Source organism: Amblyomma americanum, chromosome 2 (genome assembly GCF_052857255.1).
Source record: "Amblyomma americanum isolate KBUSLIRL-KWMA chromosome 2, ASM5285725v1, whole genome shotgun sequence".
Classification (NCBI taxonomy): Eukaryota; Metazoa; Arthropoda; class Arachnida; order Ixodida; family Ixodidae; genus Amblyomma; species Amblyomma americanum.
Window position 1 is genome coordinate 81,848,381 of NC_135498.1, and position 17,066 is coordinate 81,865,446.

Sequence of the window (17,066 nt, forward strand, 5' to 3'; positions counted from 1 at the left end):
ATATCTGTTCTGCTATGCGTCTGGATTGTAGAGGACGTGTTTGATGCCCACGTTACGGCCCTGCTATAAGTCTAAATTTAAAGTGTCCCTCAGCTGCATGTAATTTCAGGAAATGAGTGTAAGTAGAAATGCTTCCGCCCCGGGGGATATTCGGTCTACACGGGTCAGATCGGACTCACCACGTTGATTAAATGTACACATCACATGTGAGAGGCTCATAGGTCATCTACGCTGAAGTGGACAATGTGCCGCACTGAGGTACACCCTGTATCTTGTATTCAAGCATGTGTTCTATTGAGGTACACCACATATCCTGCTGCGCTCTTTCAGTAAGAACGCTGCTTGCTTGATTGCGACGCCGAGAGCAGACTGTCTCGCCAAACGGTGTTTCTATTTACAATTTTGACGGCTGCTTGTCATGAACATGAAAAAATGCGCGCATTCACTTGGTGGTGGTATTCCCGCGTTAGATGCTTTTCGTGCCAGGAAAGTGTGGACTCGTGTTTACTCTCTATCATCTTACTTGCTGCCTGCTGACCACAACGGCAGGTTATACGTGATACGACATAGCGTGGATACTGAGTGTATAATGCAGTAAGCCTACCTTAATTTGTATGTGATGTACCTTAGGAGATGTGCAGCGGGTCCCTGTATCGTTGTTTGCGTATATACAGTTTGCTGTCGCTACTGTACGGCCTGTCTGAGCTGCGAACAAGTCCGCATTTTTTTCCCTGTCATTGGTGGTTGACAGAGCATGCAGGTTAGCTGTCGCTCACTTTCTAACATCATTATATCGCACAACTTTTTGTTCATATTTTTTATCCGGTGAAAGGATCCTTGTTATTGTCTTCAGTTTTTGCGGCCGATTATATTGTTCTGCTGCGAACAGTGTTGATGGTTGGGGCTGATACGCACCAAATGTAACAGCAAGCGACGTTAGGCGAATGCCGCACTCAATCGCCCAGAGTTTTTGGGCACACCTGCTACGTGCGATGCTCCAACGGACATTCCACGTTTATCCACTCGCTGCAAGCCTCCACTGTCCTTTGTGCGTGATTTGTGCTCGGCCTGCGGACTGTGCGAGAATGGTCATCGGCTGTCACCAGCATGGTGAGGATTGTCGCGGGAGCCGGGAATCAAAGGACGAGCACATGGGCTGATCTACGTTTGTGGCGACCGCTTGAGTACTGCGCAGAGAATACCAATTTTCATTGCCGTTCTTCACTGTCACGCTTCATCGCTGTCTGGGAGAAATAAAGCTACGCGTCACTGTAGCATGAAGTGTTCTTGTGAGTACTGATCGGTATTGCTTGCCCCGTGAAACTGATGAGCAGTCAGTATCTTCGAGCGCGCAATGTACACTGCCCTTAAAAAAAATTTATTTAGACAGTCTATAGACAGTCCATAGATAAAGTCTGTAGACACTCTATAGACAATCACTAAAGTAAATTCTATAAGCAATGTAAATCCTATAGACAGTCTATAGGTAATCTATAGATTTATGGTCATACACTTAGTAGACTTTTGTTTATAGACAGACTATAGACTATGAATAGATCAACAAAGAAATATCTATAGGAAGGCAATAGTATATAAAAAGTCTAATATAGAGTTGTCTAATTTTTGTAAGGGTGCAAAACGGTTTTATTGCGACGTATCAACCCCGAGCAAGAACCTTGTGTCTTGTGCTCTCGGAGTAACCCTGGTAAGCTGATTAGTTCGGAGGAGCGTCGTCAAGCTGCAGCCAATGGGAGGTGGGCGTCAAGCCACCTAGGTCACGTAACCTTGTGGCGTCATCGCAACCTCCCACTACATTTTGAGCGAACCGTGCGGTCCCCGCCTAATATGTGATTAGTTTTCCGTGTGCTGGACACGGCAGGCTGTGCGCGCTGATTTATGCTTGTCAGGAGGAACCATCACCTAGGTGATGCGCACAATCACCTGTCATCATATTCAGAAATGATAAGCGGAGTTCATTACAGGTTAGCTATATTCCAGTGGTGGAAAATTTTACTTTGTAAAAACTAGATACATGGGCTTCCATGAGAGCTTCCCAGGGGAATTTCGGGATGGATACTGCTTCGGTATAACCATAATTTCAATATAGATGGTTTTGTTAAAATGGTTTGGCTGTATCCGCACTTGGCCGCTTGCACGGTCGTCTCTGCATCCGGGCCGTGAATCGAAGGTAAAGTGGAAGTGCCATGATTACGTAGCGCAAGCTTCTGGCTCGATAAGTCGCTCTGAACGCATTGTGTCACGCAACAAGAATACGAGAGAGAGAGAGCAGAACCAGAAACAGCTGAAATGGTATCTATGCCTGTGCACAGCTCGCTTGAAACAGCACGCTCGCATAGTGATCTTTTTTCCGCCGGGCCCATATAGTCTTGCACTTGCCCTACAGTGTTCACACGGTGAAATGGTATGTGCACCCTACCACCCCGCCCTACGTTGGCCGTCGTCTTTTTCTGTTCCTTCCTAAGCTGTGTTTGCCTTAACTATGCAGCCCCTGAAAATGGGTCTACCGGTATACAATCAACTAGCCCGAATGCAAGCTGTACTCCGCGCTCGGCAGCGCAGCCACAGAACCCCTTTCAATAATACGGTCACGCAGCTGGGAACTTCGCAACTAATCGTGGATTACTTTATGGCAAGGCGGGATGAACACACTAGGGAATCGCTCATAGCCAGAGAAAAATATTCCCGGAAAAATTATACCTGCAAGCCTTGTGGGCTGACAAGGGCGGTATTATTGCACTTGTGTGCTAAGACTCTGAACCACATACGTCAAACGTAAAAAAATTGACAGACGATTATGATAGTCGGCAACGCGAAGTTTGAGCGCAGCTCTTCACGTATTTTAATTTTGCCACTTTTCGGGATGTTCCCATGGCAGCCAACTTCCAGTTGTCCATTCTTTCGCTTTAGCCTTGGCAGGTGTCATTTCGCTCTGATACTAACAGCTACCTTGTCACCTGTGAGGTGAGAGGTGACAGGGTGACTTGTGACCGGTCAGGTGCCATGCCACGCAGACTACGCCGATGCGTAGGGACCAATTACGTGTTACGCTGCTGGCCACCCTCCGGGATCTTCCCTTGGCCGCCACTTTCCAGGTGGCGCTTTGCTCTGCTACTTGGACAGCCGATTACGCCGACAACGCCGACGCCAAGTACGACGCGAAACTCGGGAACGGGCAACTAAAAGCTGCACTCAAACACACAACCTGCACGGCTGAAATCCATTAAAATGATGCGGATGTCCATCAACGTCCTTCTCGCGATTTTATCACTGCCAAATTACAGCTGCCTTTGGCGCGTAAGCAGGTGTTTTATTCGAGAACGCATTTAGTCTACAATTTGTGGCTAAGCACAGCGCGTCCCGTGTTGTGGGAAGTGAGAATAAAGACTTATGTGCGGTATTCTTGTGGAAAATTTTCATTTCCTCAACAGTGTCTTCAGCTCTTGCCTGCGTCTAATAAAGTTCCCACCACCACCACCCCGACAATTCCTCAAGCATTAGCCTCGTTTGTGCCGTGAACATTGTAGTCCTGTATTGGATCGGAAAGAGGGAAGTGCGAGCATGGAAACAATCTGCAGGCTTGCAAGCATGGGTTGACCCGGCCGTCCATCGTTCGCGCGGAGGCTGCAACTAGTTACCCAGACGACAAGCAAACTCATACGCCTCTCTACATAATTTATGAAAAGACCGCTGGCCATCATTGTCGAAGTTGCTTAAAAAGGCATGTTTTGCGCCAGCAGAAATTAATCTCATGCGTTGCGTATACAGGTGCGCCTTAGTGTATGTCAGTTGTGTAGGCAGAAAGGTTTTAATACGTTATTATTAGAAGCCCCTTTAACGAAGAAAATGTCCGGCGTTGTCCGACGTATTTTGCACTCTTGCATGCCACCTACCGGCAAAGTGAAGAGAGGCAAATTTAACTCTCCAAATGTAAGGTATATGAGGGAGAGGTAGGAAGGTGGCTCATACAGGAGGGACCTCCCAAAAAATGAGTTTGAGAAATTGATAATGGCTAATAAGAAAATATGAAGAAAAAGTAAGAAGTGAGAGAATTGGCTGCTTGGTTTTTTGTGGAAAGGAAATGGCGCGGCATCTGTCTCACATATCGCGAGCACCAGAACCGCGCCGTAAGGGAAGGGATAAAGGAGTGGGAGGAAGAAGAAAGGAAGAGAGAGGTGCCGTAGTGGAGGGCTCCGGAATAATTTCGACCACCTGGGGATCTTCAGCGTGCACTGACATCGCACAGCACACGGGTGCCTTTGCGTTTCGTCTCCATCCAAATGCGGCCGTCGCGGTTGGTTTCGAACCCGGGTACACCGAATCAGTAGCCGAGCCGATATTTTGGAGACGACTCAATGCTAACACTCTGTCATTGCATAATATTAATTAAGCAACCCGTAATCTATATTGTCGCTAAGGCCGAAATTGAAAACGTTATAGAACACGAAACAGGAAGAAGACATTCCTTCTGGCATCTCCCAAAAAAATTTGTTTATTCTATGCGCCTACGAAGGTTCTGGGAACTGTACCTGAGGTCTAAAGTGTATGGATGATCATTATTGGACAGTATATTCTACAGCTGCTTTCCTTTGCGCTTGGCTTACAGTGCAAGAAAGCATAGCATGATCTACTGCATCAATAAAGCAACAGGTCGCACGCCTTAATTCGTCTCTGGCTTACAGCTTGCATCCTTTTTAACGATCGGGTAAACATCCTCTGCCCTTTATGTTCTTCATAGCTCTAGCCCTCTCCCCTCTCCACAATACCCGAATGTTATTAGCTACTCTCACGGATCATCCTCTGCCCCCTATGACCTTCATCGCTACAGATATTTTGCCTCTCCACTATTTCCGAATTTCGGAATTCGGAAAGGCGTATATTTTCACTGACATAAACAAAAGAAAGTGAGCATAGGCAGTGAGCAAAAAACCATACTTTTTTTTTCCTCCAAGCTATCATTTTCAGTTGTTTTCAACATACAGATGGAATAAAATGGGTTTTGGTCTTCCTCTACACAATGAAAAGAAAAACAGACTAAAGAAATTTTGGCCATGCAAACTGCTCTTGGCGTTTCAACAAGCATGAAAAAGCGCAAGGTGAGCGTTGACATGCTGCAACAGGTGACATGCGGAGCGCAGAATGAACTACAGAGCAGCAGTTCGTGACGCCAAAGTCAGCCCGAAGCCCCGCCACTGCTCAATGAGAGAGCTGTCTAGACATACAGTCTTAATTAGATAATTAGCGGCTAATATCTACACTCAAGATGCATCTTATGAGCTTAGAATTCGCGGAGCCAACCGTTCGCACTTTCCTCGCAGTGCCCGTCCGTCCATCCGTCCGTCCGTCCGTCCGTCCGTCCGTCCATGACACTCATCTCGATAAGAAAAAAATCTTTGTGCACTATGAGATTCGAACCACCATCCTTCCGTTCCGTAGCTGAGCGTGCGAACGACTACGCTACTTCCTGCCAACGTCAATCCAGGCCGAGCACGAGCCGGAAGAGCTACCGCACCCGGTCACCAGCTTTCGGGATATTACCCGGATGTACCGCGAGGAAAGGTGCAAGCTGCCAGAACCGCACCCCAAACTGACCAGGCAACAACAGACGATCCTGCGTCGAGCGCAGGCGGGATCGCTTGCGCATCCCGTACTGACGAACCGTATGTACCCTGCGGACCACGATATGCTCTGTCCTTTTTGCAAACGAGAAAAGGGCACCCTGCTGCCGCACGTCTTGGCAGAGTGCACAAAACTCAAGACCCCCTCCTTCCCTTCCCGCCAACACCCCCAGTCCCCAACCCCTTGAGCGATGGGAGACCTTGTTATCCAGCCCCGCCCTACCGATTCAGCTCGCACTGACGGACCGAGGCCAGCAGCTGCTGGAAACATACGGGTCCCTTAAATAGGGAACCACCCCGTCTGGTGCCTGCGTGCACACCAATTTATTTCGGGCTTAATAGATGTTGATTCGTCATCCTCCTGCCAACGCATATGTAGTTCTTCTTGTCTAGGACGCTGGAGAGTGTTTGCAGAAAGGCATCGAATCAGATGGATGCCTCCAAAATGCCCTCCAGTGTCTCCAGCATTAAAGATTCAAGAACCGTTGTGTATTTAATTAACATCTTAACCACACATTAGTGACACAAGCATTAACACCGCGCTATAGGCTTTCGCCTCACCGCACTTTAGGTCAACCAAGTGCCCCTTGAGTTCTATTTTAATAAACCACCACCACTACTACTACTACTACTACTACTACTACTACTACTACTACTACTACTACTGCCGCTACAACCACTACTACCGGTACTACTACTACTACTACTACTACTACTCTGGCGTTGAAAGTTTTGATATTTCATTTGACACCTTATTAGCTAGCTAACAAACGCTTCGAAAATATATGAACCGCTCTCGTTAGTGTGTTTAGAGGAGACGAAACGGGCTTTTATGCAGAATCACTTGAAGGAGCATAAATAAAATATAACACAATAAATAAACAGGAAATGCTTAGTCATTCGCTTCGTGTTTGAGTAACAAACGGGCGGCATTATTTTGCACACCGATTGCAGTCCACACCTTCACGTCACCGGTTTCAGTCCTAGCAGGTTTCAGTCGCACATACTCGCCATTAATATTGTAGCGATAGCTACATTACGGTAACCTTTCGAGCCTTCAGCGTGGCGGTGACGGCGCCGCCACGCTGTCACGTGGTTCCCAGCAGCTGCTGGTGGCCCAGCGCCGTGGCTGATCCCGTGGTTCGTCACGTGACCAAGTTCCACTAGGCCAACTGTAGCTGTCGCGTCACTCCAAGTTTAACCAAAGCTAAACCACCGCCAACTCAGATCTATACTCGCCATGGGAGATTGCACCAATATCGCCTATGACGAGTCTCACTCGTCCGGCCTGATGTTACGTTGCGCTCAGTGCCAGACGAGTTACGGTCGGCAATAGCGTTTGTTGCAATTTTGGACATTAGAGGACGCTAGTTGTTCACGAAACGCGTTTTTAACCTTTAGCGCATGTTTTAAGCCTGACATCTATTTTCGCCAAAAATCACAAACTATTTAGTGATTTTAGTAAGTTTTTTGGCAAAAAAATTTGTCTTTTAAAGGGTTCTTTCTTACGCCCTGAGTGCGCCAATCGTAATACCTTTTTCACTTATAGCCGTTAAAGAAGTTTTCGTTCGGTAGCAAGCAGGCCGAAGCGATAATACGTAAATAACGATAATAAAGGCACGCTTAGGTGAACGCCATTATTATTAGGCGTTATTAGTTTTATTAGCAAAATTCAATTGTATGGCTGTGTTGCTCTGTTCATGTTGTCCGGCACCAAAATAGAGATGTATTGCTGATTTTCTAAAAGTCCAACCATTTTTCTCCACCGCTAGCCGATTCAAACTTGTGTCAAGACCGAGGAGGATTCAGCGGTGGTCGTTTTGCAGTAAATGCCGATGTAGCCTAACGTGTGTGGGCTACACACACATCCCACAGGACCGCTTTATATTTATGCTATATCCATATTATACTTTGGAAACATTAATTTGCGCTATGATGGTCCTCCGCACGAATAAGTAATGCTTTTGGTTCTTGTTCCAGTACCAAAAACATAGTAAGCAAAGCAAAGTAAGATCATAAGAACGAATATTTCGACATTGATGAGTGCATGCCTGTGAACATGAAAACTATGTAGGTCGGTGTTTTGAAAATGATCTATGTTTGCAGAATGAACTATGTGCTGAAACTGCCTGCAGAATTCTCTGCCGATGGACTACAAACCGCCCTAACGCTTTGAAACGGCTGCTTTACCTGTGTTTCGACAATTTGGCAAGGGAGCATGAAATACTTTGAGGCTTCAAGGCCACCGATTGCTGTTGTACAGGGAGCCGGTCGCACTGTCCACTGACGCAGTAGTCTCGGATACGTACGTACTCCGCGCTGCGGTGTATGCCATCCACAGCAACCACATTCTTTCTGCTCAGTTAACAGATCTCGCCGGCACATTTTATCTCCAACCGCTTAGACTCTGGAAATTCTCGTTGTACACACAGTCATCTCATACACCCAGTTACTCCCCGCCCCACATTAGTATGCTAAATATTTGGATGCAATTCGCTCCTTTCAAAATCACACAATCACACAATCCCTCCCGACCTCCACTACTCAGAGTAGGCAAATGCCTTCATTTTTGGTTTTCCTCCCTCACCCTCACCACTAAATCATCGCGCCTCCCTCACCCACATCACTGCGGTGGCTCAGTGGCTATGGCGCTTGGCTGCTGTCCCGAAAGACGCGGTGTCGATCTCGGCCGCGGCGGTCGAATTTCGATGAGGCGAACTTCTGGAGGCGCGTGAACTGTGCGATGTCAGTGCACGTTAAAGAACCCCAGGTGGTCAAAATTTCCGTAGCCCTTCACTACAGCGTCCCTCATAGCCTGAGTCGCTTTGGTACATTAAACCCCTATAAACCATAAACTCCCTTTCGCTCACTTTGTAAACTTCCCTAGCCCTCCCTCGCCCTCACTTCGTTGGCCCTCCCTCTACCTCGCCCTCACAATCAGCAATATTCTAGTTAGTTTTCCTTATTTAAAATATGCGCCGATGTTACAGAGTCGCACTAGGTGGAAACTTGACTGCGTAATCTTTTGGCTGTGTCCAGTCGCGTCGATCTTGCTTTAACACTCCGAGATTCACAGCAGCCAAGAATGGCCGCAAGAAATAACACGGACTACGATCATAGTGTAGCCTATCATAGGTAAGAGCTCGGTGACTGGTACTTCTGGTAGCGTCTAAAATAATGAACTCTTCCAGGAGAATCGAGGCCCGAGAAAAGCAAAGAAAGGTATTCACGGCTCCCTCCGCATCCAATCCGAGGAGAGTTCCAGGAGAATTTCCTGGAATTCTCCCGGCTCCTGGTAGTATAGTCACTTCCATAGTTAATCGGGCCGACGTACCCACCGCGTGCAGCCCAGCTTTAGGCTTCAGTACTTCAGTTGTTTTCCTTAGTTCTAGAGAAGGCTGCCCTCAGGGTGAGAAATTTAAAATCCAGGGCAGGCACTAAATTTGAAACACTCTTGCCCTAAACTCGTGCATTTTTCTCTCCCTCACCCTCTTCGCCTTCCCTCACCCTTGCCCTGACATTTTTCGGTGCCAATCCTCCCTCACCCTCACCTGAAAAAGTGAAGCCTTCATGAGGGCTCGGCTCATGGTGCCCATGTCTGCCACGACTACCTCACTGAAGCCCTTCGTACCAACTTTCCCGCCGCAATCTTAGTTTGGTGGATCTGGTGCCGTGCTGGGGTCGGAAGCAGTGAGCTGGTCCACCTGGAGCACTATCTCTTTCAGGGCCCAATTGCCTGCCTGACTGGCGTCGGACTGATTGGACGAGCAGCGCGATCTGGTGCTCCATGCCCACGATTTTTTAGCGCTTAACTGTAGCTTCTTAATTAAATGGCAGTTATTCCAAGGAGGCATAGATCAGCATGTGAGTGCTCCTATTTTATCTTACATATATGAGCGCGAGTGAGTCCCGCTGAGCGTGAATCGATGTGAGTGAAAAGAGCGCTTGGGAGCGGTAGTGTATGCCAGACCTATTTGGTGCAGGCTATTGTCGATGCATGTCGAGGTACGCAAGGCAGTTTTTTTTTGCACAAGAGCTCACGTTTGCTGCACTGCTGCCTGCTTCATAATGATACCCTTAAATCCCATAAATTCACTAGAACAAGTAGTGTCATACAGCACAGATCAAGGAAATAGGACTGAAATTAGAACAAGAGTTTCTTTTTTATATATAATGTGAGCTGTTACAAGTTGCGCAAGTGATAACGCCGGAAAGGCAAACTCAAATTATCGCAATTTATTTGCTAGAGCTACTAGACGGGACGTACATTTCCAATCGATCTGAGTTCCTGTGAAGAGCGCGTTAGTTTAGAACAGTTGAGCATAACGGCTGGTTCGACCACAGCTTCGAGAGTAGCCTATGCATCGCTGATGCATTTGCATCAGGGAGCTCTAGGACGTGGATACGGCATGTGCAATCTAAGGGAGGAAAGAACTCTTAGCAACATCTTTCTTTTCCTGGTTATCAAATGGCGAAAAAGCGATCGAAGGTCATATACCGGAGAAAAAAAAAATTCGGACGAGCGTGGAGAAGGTGCGAAAAAATTGAGCATTGAAAGTTTAAAAAAAAAAATAAAAATGTTCCGAGCACGTTTGAAGTGGGGAACACTGCCGTGCAGGAGGAGTGGGCGGCTCTGCTAGGCCGTCCCGTTGATGACCAGCCTCTGCAGCCTGCGCAGCACCGGCGCAGGACCGCTGCCGCACAACTGCCGGTGGTCGTCCAGCTCGGCGTGGTAAACTGCCAGGCACATGCGCGGGCCTTCGCGCTGACGGGCGAGGGTGGCCTGGGAGGAGAGCACCGCGCAGAGCACGGCGGACTTGGAGGAGCAGTTTACGGTAAGACGATAAGATTACGTAGATAACACACAAAAAAGAAGCCAACGGCCTTTCTGGCTGCGGAAGTGCTAACGGAATTACGTGGTCTAATTTCAGTAAACCGCCGATTTGCGTCGTTTCCTTTTCGATCGCTCGTGGCCTGAAACCCAGGATGGACCACTCGTTGTGCTCTTACGAAAAACCGAGCTTTGGCAATGGCTGGTGTGCAAGCTAGCCTAGAGTGTTTAATCGCCATCATTCCAGGCAATTTGAATATCTCGTTACTATGCGTAATGTATTTTTTTTTCTTGCCTTCCCCCTGCCTCTCCGTTATGAATGAGTACTTGCGGGGGGTATATAAGAGCGGTGTACCTTGCGTGCGAGGGACCAGTCATCGTCGAAGGCGACCCACGTGTGCTTGGTGTGCTCCATGGCGTAGAAGGAAAGCGTGCGCAGGTCCTCGAAGCGCCGCACCGTGAAGCGTTGGCATATCTAGAAAAAAAAAAAACGGAACGAGCCTAGGTTGAGAACGTCAAGTAGAATGTCGCGCACTTTGGTTGTAGGTGGTCATACCGAGACCCTTATCGGGAGCAAGCCCACCTCTGAAATTTTCAACTATAAGGGCTCCTACAATAATAGTTTTTCACCACCACCACCGCTCCGCTCCACTCCACTCACTCACTCACTCACTCACTCACTCAATCACTCACTCACTACGCACGCACACCCCGCCGCGGTGGATAGTGGTCGCTGACTTGCGGTGCCCAAGGTCGCGGATGGAATCTAGGCCGCATTCAACGGAGGCGGGATATAAAATGACGCGCAACATCAGTATGTTGAACCCCAAAAGGATCCACTACACCTCCTCCCCGTTATCTGATTACTGAATTCACCCGGTACCACAGTTAAACTCGCGGCACTAGTGACGCTACCGCTTAAGCTGGTCACGGTGACTAGCACACTGTAGGCGTGTGCACAGGGAAATGAACCTCGTCTTTGCGTGGGTTTGTAGTGTAGTCCGCATAATCAGGCGGCTGTTTTACGTGTGCTCACTTCGGAGAGGGATATCTCCTGGGGGCCGGTCTGCGCGTCGTCCCCGAAGCTGAGACCCATGTGGTAGCGGAAGAGCAGGCCTCCCAGCGCAAAAGTCAGGCACCACTCCTGGCCGTCCAGGGGCTTGCGCAGCAGCGAGATCTTCTCAATCTCCTGCAGCTGTTCGCGCCGATTGAAATCGTTAGGCCACCCAACTGACGAGCACGCTAAGTCGTACTATGGTCACTGCTATAAGTAGCTCCCTGACAGTACGAGCGCTGCACTCCAAAAGAATCCTCTATGCATTGCTGAGGGTTTAGTGAAACAGTGCACGTGTTATGTGGTCAGTTCATGGTGGAGAAGCCAGCTGAAGCAGGCAGGTGGGCTAGTTGGTGGTTTTACTTATATTACACAGATCGAACATGAGTATCATTCGATCGTCCTCTCAGCCCTTCATCAGCGTCCTTTTACGCGGGTGCAGTGCTGAATAACGAATTCCGCAGCAATAGAAACCCTATGAAAGTCCATGGGGGCTGGGTACTCGGCCAAGCCCTGTAGCTAATTGTGCATCATTAGTGTTCCAAATCTCTTGGACCCACTAGGAACTCTTGTCCAAGGATGCTAGTTCAGCCGCACTACATGAATTACAATTAAGCCTCCCTGGGCTCAAAACGTTTAACAAATGCTTTGCTTTGTCCTGAAAGCAGTGAGTGAAATAAGCTGTAGGAACCTTCAGAACAAGTAAAAAAAGTTTGGCGGAACTTTTATGAAAAAAAGCAGTCAGTGCTTTCTATGAGTATTAAGACAATTTCTGGACCAAACACGTTCCTTACACTGTTGTGTGATCGTAATTCTACATCGACTTGGGTAACATTCTCGCCTTACGCATGCAATGAGAACGCCCACAATGAGCACGGGAACTTTCATGAAGGCAGTACGCTCTCAAAAAGTTTAAAGCTACATTTTTAGAAGTTCCATTTTCTTCCATACCAGAAAGACCTCGGCCATGTCGGCTCCGATGTAACGCCGGTACGGGTTGGGCGCCCTCAGGACTTTGCTGCTGAGTTCGTGGTGCTCGGTGCGGAACACCACCACGTCGGGGCAGCTGCGCAGTAAGCGACTCAACAGTTACCACAAATAACCATAACAATGAATTGTTTTTTATGTATCTTGAATATTAAGAGCGTGTATAATGTAGCAAATGCTGAAACAAACAAGTTTTGATGGTTTAGGGGGGTTTAACGTCCCAAAGCGGCTCAGGGTAGGAGGGATGCCTTAGTGAAGGGCTTAAGAAATTTCGACCACCTGGGGTTCCTTCACGTGCACTGGCATCGCACAGCACATGGGCCTCTAGCATTTCGCCTCCATCGAAATGCGACCGCCACGGCTGGGATAAAACCTGCTTCTTTTGGGTCAGTAGCCGAGCGCCATAACCACTGAGCCACTGCGGCGGCTGGAAGGAAGATTGGTGGGAAAAAAAGAACGCGCTGCAATAGTGCAAGGCCGTGGAACAATTTTGACCATGTGGGTTTATTAATGTGCATTGACATCGCACCACATACGCACCCGCCGTGATGGCTCTGTGGTTAGGGCGCTCGGCTACTGACTCGGAGTACCTGGGTTGGAACCTGGCCACGGCGGCCGTGTTTTGATGGAGACAAAACGCAAAAGGCGCCCCTGTTCCGTGCGATGTCAATGCACGTTGAAGATCTCCAGCTGGTCAAAATTGCTCCAGAGCCCTCCACTACAGGAATATATCGGCGGATAACACACAACCATGTATCACACAGTTTTAGCATGTAAAAAACACCAAGAGATATCGAAAATACCGAACTCGACACTTGAGCAGTGGTACTGGCTGCCGCCCAGCTCGGACCTCGGCGGCCAGAGGAACCTGATCATGATGGCCCGAGCGGCAGCAGTCTCCAATGAATTCTTGGATGGAGGATACCACTCACATTAGGTCATCTAAAATATTCGTAAAAATAAAGTTATTACTACCTCTACCACCACTCTCGTCTACGGCACCACTTTCTCTCTTTCTTCTTTCACTCCCTCTCAGCTCTATTTGCTCACTGCGCGGTTGAGGTGTCAACGAGAAGTGAAATAGTTTTCTACTCCTTAAAAGCTAATTTTCAATTTTCACCGCTCAGGCACGCCTTTTCCGCTTCGCCTCCGTCGAAACACGACCACAGTAAGCGACAACAGGATCGTTTTCGCGAGTCGAGAAAAGAGAAGCGAGAAACACATTTTTTTAGTGGAGTCTTCAACATAGAATGCCGCCACCGCTTCACAACGCCCCCGGACACTGGGAGGCGGAGACGGATGGTTTGCAGTTGGACGTGGTTGTGCTACAATTTTGCGTTGCTCTCTTGGTTTCCGCACTGGCGATGGTACGAAAGACAAGTGTAAAGATTTGTTTGCGAACTGACAACGCCCAGTATCTAAGCATTACGACGAACCACAGCTCAGTACGCATGCATTCCTGTGGTGTAGTCTAGGCGTAGCACAGATTAGTTCGCAATTTTTTAGTGCGCTAGTATTAGTGCTGACGTCAGGAGCAAAATCCGCTGTCATGTGTCACAAATTTCGCTTATTTCTCGAGAGGTCACGTGACCATGTGGCGCCATCTCAGCCTGCGCCCATAGACCATCCTTAGAGAAGTCACAAGACTTTGTGCCGTCATTCCAACTTGCCCATTGGGTTGTCAGCAACCTCCTGTTACACTAAAATGCAAATGTCGGTACCGTCACAGCATAGCGGACAGCTACTACCGCAACTAGCAGTCCAAATATGGCGATTGATGGACCGGAAATTGTAATGAAACTGACGCGAACACGCACAAAATTGCAGCAGAAGCTGCTACATGGGAAATTAAATGCTATCGCATTCCACTCTCCTGGTGACTCAAGCGTTTGCATACTTTTAACCCGAGAGCGTTAAGGAGCTCGTGTCGCAGAAAAGCCGGTGTCGTCGGCGTCGGCGTCTTTGGCCGTGAGCGCAAAATGGCGCATCTCGGTGGACACTTGAACCGCGCCGTAAGGGAAGAAATTTTAACTCGACAGCTTTAAGGATTGATTGATTGACCGACTGATCGACTGATGAATCGATTGATTAATCGATCGATCGATTTTTCCTTCCCTTACGGCGCGATCCGGGTGTCCAGCGAGAAATGTGAGACAGGCGTTATTTCCTTTCACTTGCCGCGGTGGCTCAGTGGTTAGGGCGCTCGACTACTGATCCGGAGTTCCCGGGTTCGAACCCAACCGCGGCTGCTGCATTTTTATGGAGGAAGAACGCTAAGGCGCCCGTGTGCTGTGCGATGTCAGTGCACGTTAAAGATCCCCAGGTGGTCGAAATTATTCGGGGCCCTCCACTACGGCACCTCCTTCTTCCCTTCTTCTTTCACTCTCTCTCTTGTCCCTTCCCTTACGGCGCGGTTCAGGTGTCCAACGATATATGAGACAGATACTGCGCCATTCCCTTTCCCCCAGAACCAATTATTATTATTATTATTACTTCCTTTCCTTAAAAGGAATTGTTCATTTCATTTTCCTTCCCTTATGGCCTGGTTCGGGTGACCGCCGAGATATGTTAGACAGGCGTGCTTTCTTAAAATTGTCCAAGGGGCCACGCGTCGCGCCGTACGGGCGATGGTGTTCCGTGTACTCCTCGGCAACGCTGGGACACGCTGTCGCGTCTCACTCTTAAAGACGAAGCTCAAGCGTCCTCCAATTTGTTTTAAAAGTTTTCCATTACGTACTGATCAGAGCACCAGAGAACAGCGAGCTCCTACGTACTCGACCAATTTCTCCATGCCGCCGCTGCTGGCCAGGAGTGGGCCGTAACGAAGCCGCAGGAACATGATGGAATCCGGGTCGGTGCTTTTCATTTCCTGAAAAAAAAAACAATAAGACAAATCTACAAACGGAAATTCACCAGCACCAAATTTTGTCGACAGGTCAGCTGATGCTGCGAGTATGACTGGAAAAGCCAGAAGCGATGACGGGTTTGAAGTCCACTACAGGCACAATATTCCACTTAAATTAATTTCGCAACTATCTCCTAATTCCGCGCACCCTTCCACGTTATGAATAAAAATGCGCATTTAGACGAACGTGTAATGCAATCTCTTTGCCAAGGGAAAAAAATCTGCGAAAACACCGAAAAAAATCATCCGCACTTGAAGGTCGCCGTTGTGTATGAGAGCAAGCTCATGCGAATTGTAGTTTTTTGGAACGAAGCGAATGCAAAGCGATTAGCAGTTTCGTTAGAGCAATTCAGAAGCGAATATTTCGAATAGTTCTGACACAAAAAAGAGGCTCAACGGCACAGTGCGCAGTATCAAAAAAAGTATTAAGCACATGAACATTACGTGGAAAACTGGGTGCACTGAAGCTTTGTAGTTGTGACTAAAGTTATCTGAATTTTATGCAAAATTGCCATCCGAAATTGGGAAAGTCGACCAACACGCTGAGCTCAGCAGTTTGAGCGGCCTCATGTACAGGGTCAGTCAAACGCTCCCGGGCCACAGGGTCTGCTAGTATAGTAAGGCCGTACGAAACTCCTGAAGCTCAAAATATCTGTACAAAGTAGAAGAAGCATCGCTCTAACGTCTGAGACCCTTGACGGATTTATTGGCGTCTTAAATGCCAGGATATATCGACGAAAAGCAGACAATGTGGGCTGGGAATTTCTGACCAACTCTGTACGTTCACCCAAGTAGCGACTATAATGCGCCTGGAACCGGAGCCAATACTTCCTTAATTCATGAAGCTCCACGTGAAAGAAAAATAAATTGTCAATTCGTACACAAACCGGTTCCGCAAGCGAAAATTAGAACTGCTAGCCATGTATACCCGTCTGACTCGAGTTAGCGGTCGCCTTATCGAGGCGAGCGGTAGCATGAGAGCAATCGTTCGGTCTTTCCAGTAACCCCCGGAAGTTATACGTCGCGGCGGAGTCAGACACGACAGGTCTGTTGGCGTAGTTTGGTCACAGTTTACCGCTGTAACCATCAACCTGGCCGCGTGCGGGTGGAGGGAGTATGCATGCAGGTTCCTCCATTTTGTCGCCTTAGGTCGCGACTTGCCACAACTGGGCTTAACTGCGCGCGCGCCGCGATGCCATACCTCAGGACGTTTGTTTGGTTTGGGTTATGAGGTTTAACGTTCCAAAGCAACTCAGTCTATGAGAGACGGCGCAGTGAAGGGCTCCGGAAGAATTTCGACCATCTGGGGTTCTTTAACGTGCACTGACATCGCACAGTACACGGACCTCTAGAATTTCGCCGCCATCGAAATTCGACCGCCGCGGCCGGGATCGAACCCGCGTCTTTCGGGCCAGCAGCCGAGCGCCATAACCACTCACCCACCGAGGCGGCAGGATGTTTGTTAAACAGAAACCACACGAAGCGAGTACTCCAGAAACATTAATGGCTTGAAAGGAATACTTTTGAGATTACGAATACCAAACATTCGGACGGAATCGAATATTGGATACCTTATTATTCGACAGAATATTATAAATCATCGAATATTGCCACAAGCCTAGCTAAGAGGCAATAAGCACTCGAGTACAAAAG

The 17,066-nt window shown here is 48.3% G+C and overlaps 1 protein-coding gene across 1 annotated transcript; it reads right to left on the reverse strand.

Moving 5' to 3' along the window:
- Positions 1-9,942: 9,942 nt before the first annotated feature.
- On the reverse strand, positions 9,943-15,368 carry LOC144118732 (uncharacterized). Its single transcript, XM_077651576.1, has 5 exons — positions 15,283-15,368; positions 12,473-12,587; positions 11,504-11,662; positions 10,823-10,942; positions 9,943-10,419 (listed from the first exon to the last, which is right to left on the reverse strand). Exons 1-5 carry the CDS (start codon positions 15,345-15,347, stop codon positions 10,273-10,275), a joined length of 606 nt encoding a protein of 201 aa, XP_077507702.1. The 5' UTR covers positions 15,348-15,368; the 3' UTR covers positions 9,943-10,272.
- Positions 15,369-17,066: the final 1,698 nt, after the last annotated feature.

Bases quoted from the DNA above. Each gene is read 5' to 3' on its own strand.
- LOC144118732 (XM_077651576.1), bottom strand. From the start codon at position 15,347: ATGTTCCTGCGGCTTCGTTACGGCCCACTCCTGGCCAGCAGCGGCGGC. The intron at 11,663-12,472 runs GTATGGAAGAAA...CGGCGCGAACAG, and splicing joins ACATGGCCGAGGTCTTTCTG to CTGCAGGAGATTGAGAAGAT. The intron at 10,420-10,822 runs GTACACCGCTCT...CTCTCCTCCCAG, and splicing joins ACTGGTCCCTCGCACGCAAG to GCCACCCTCGCCCGTCAGCG.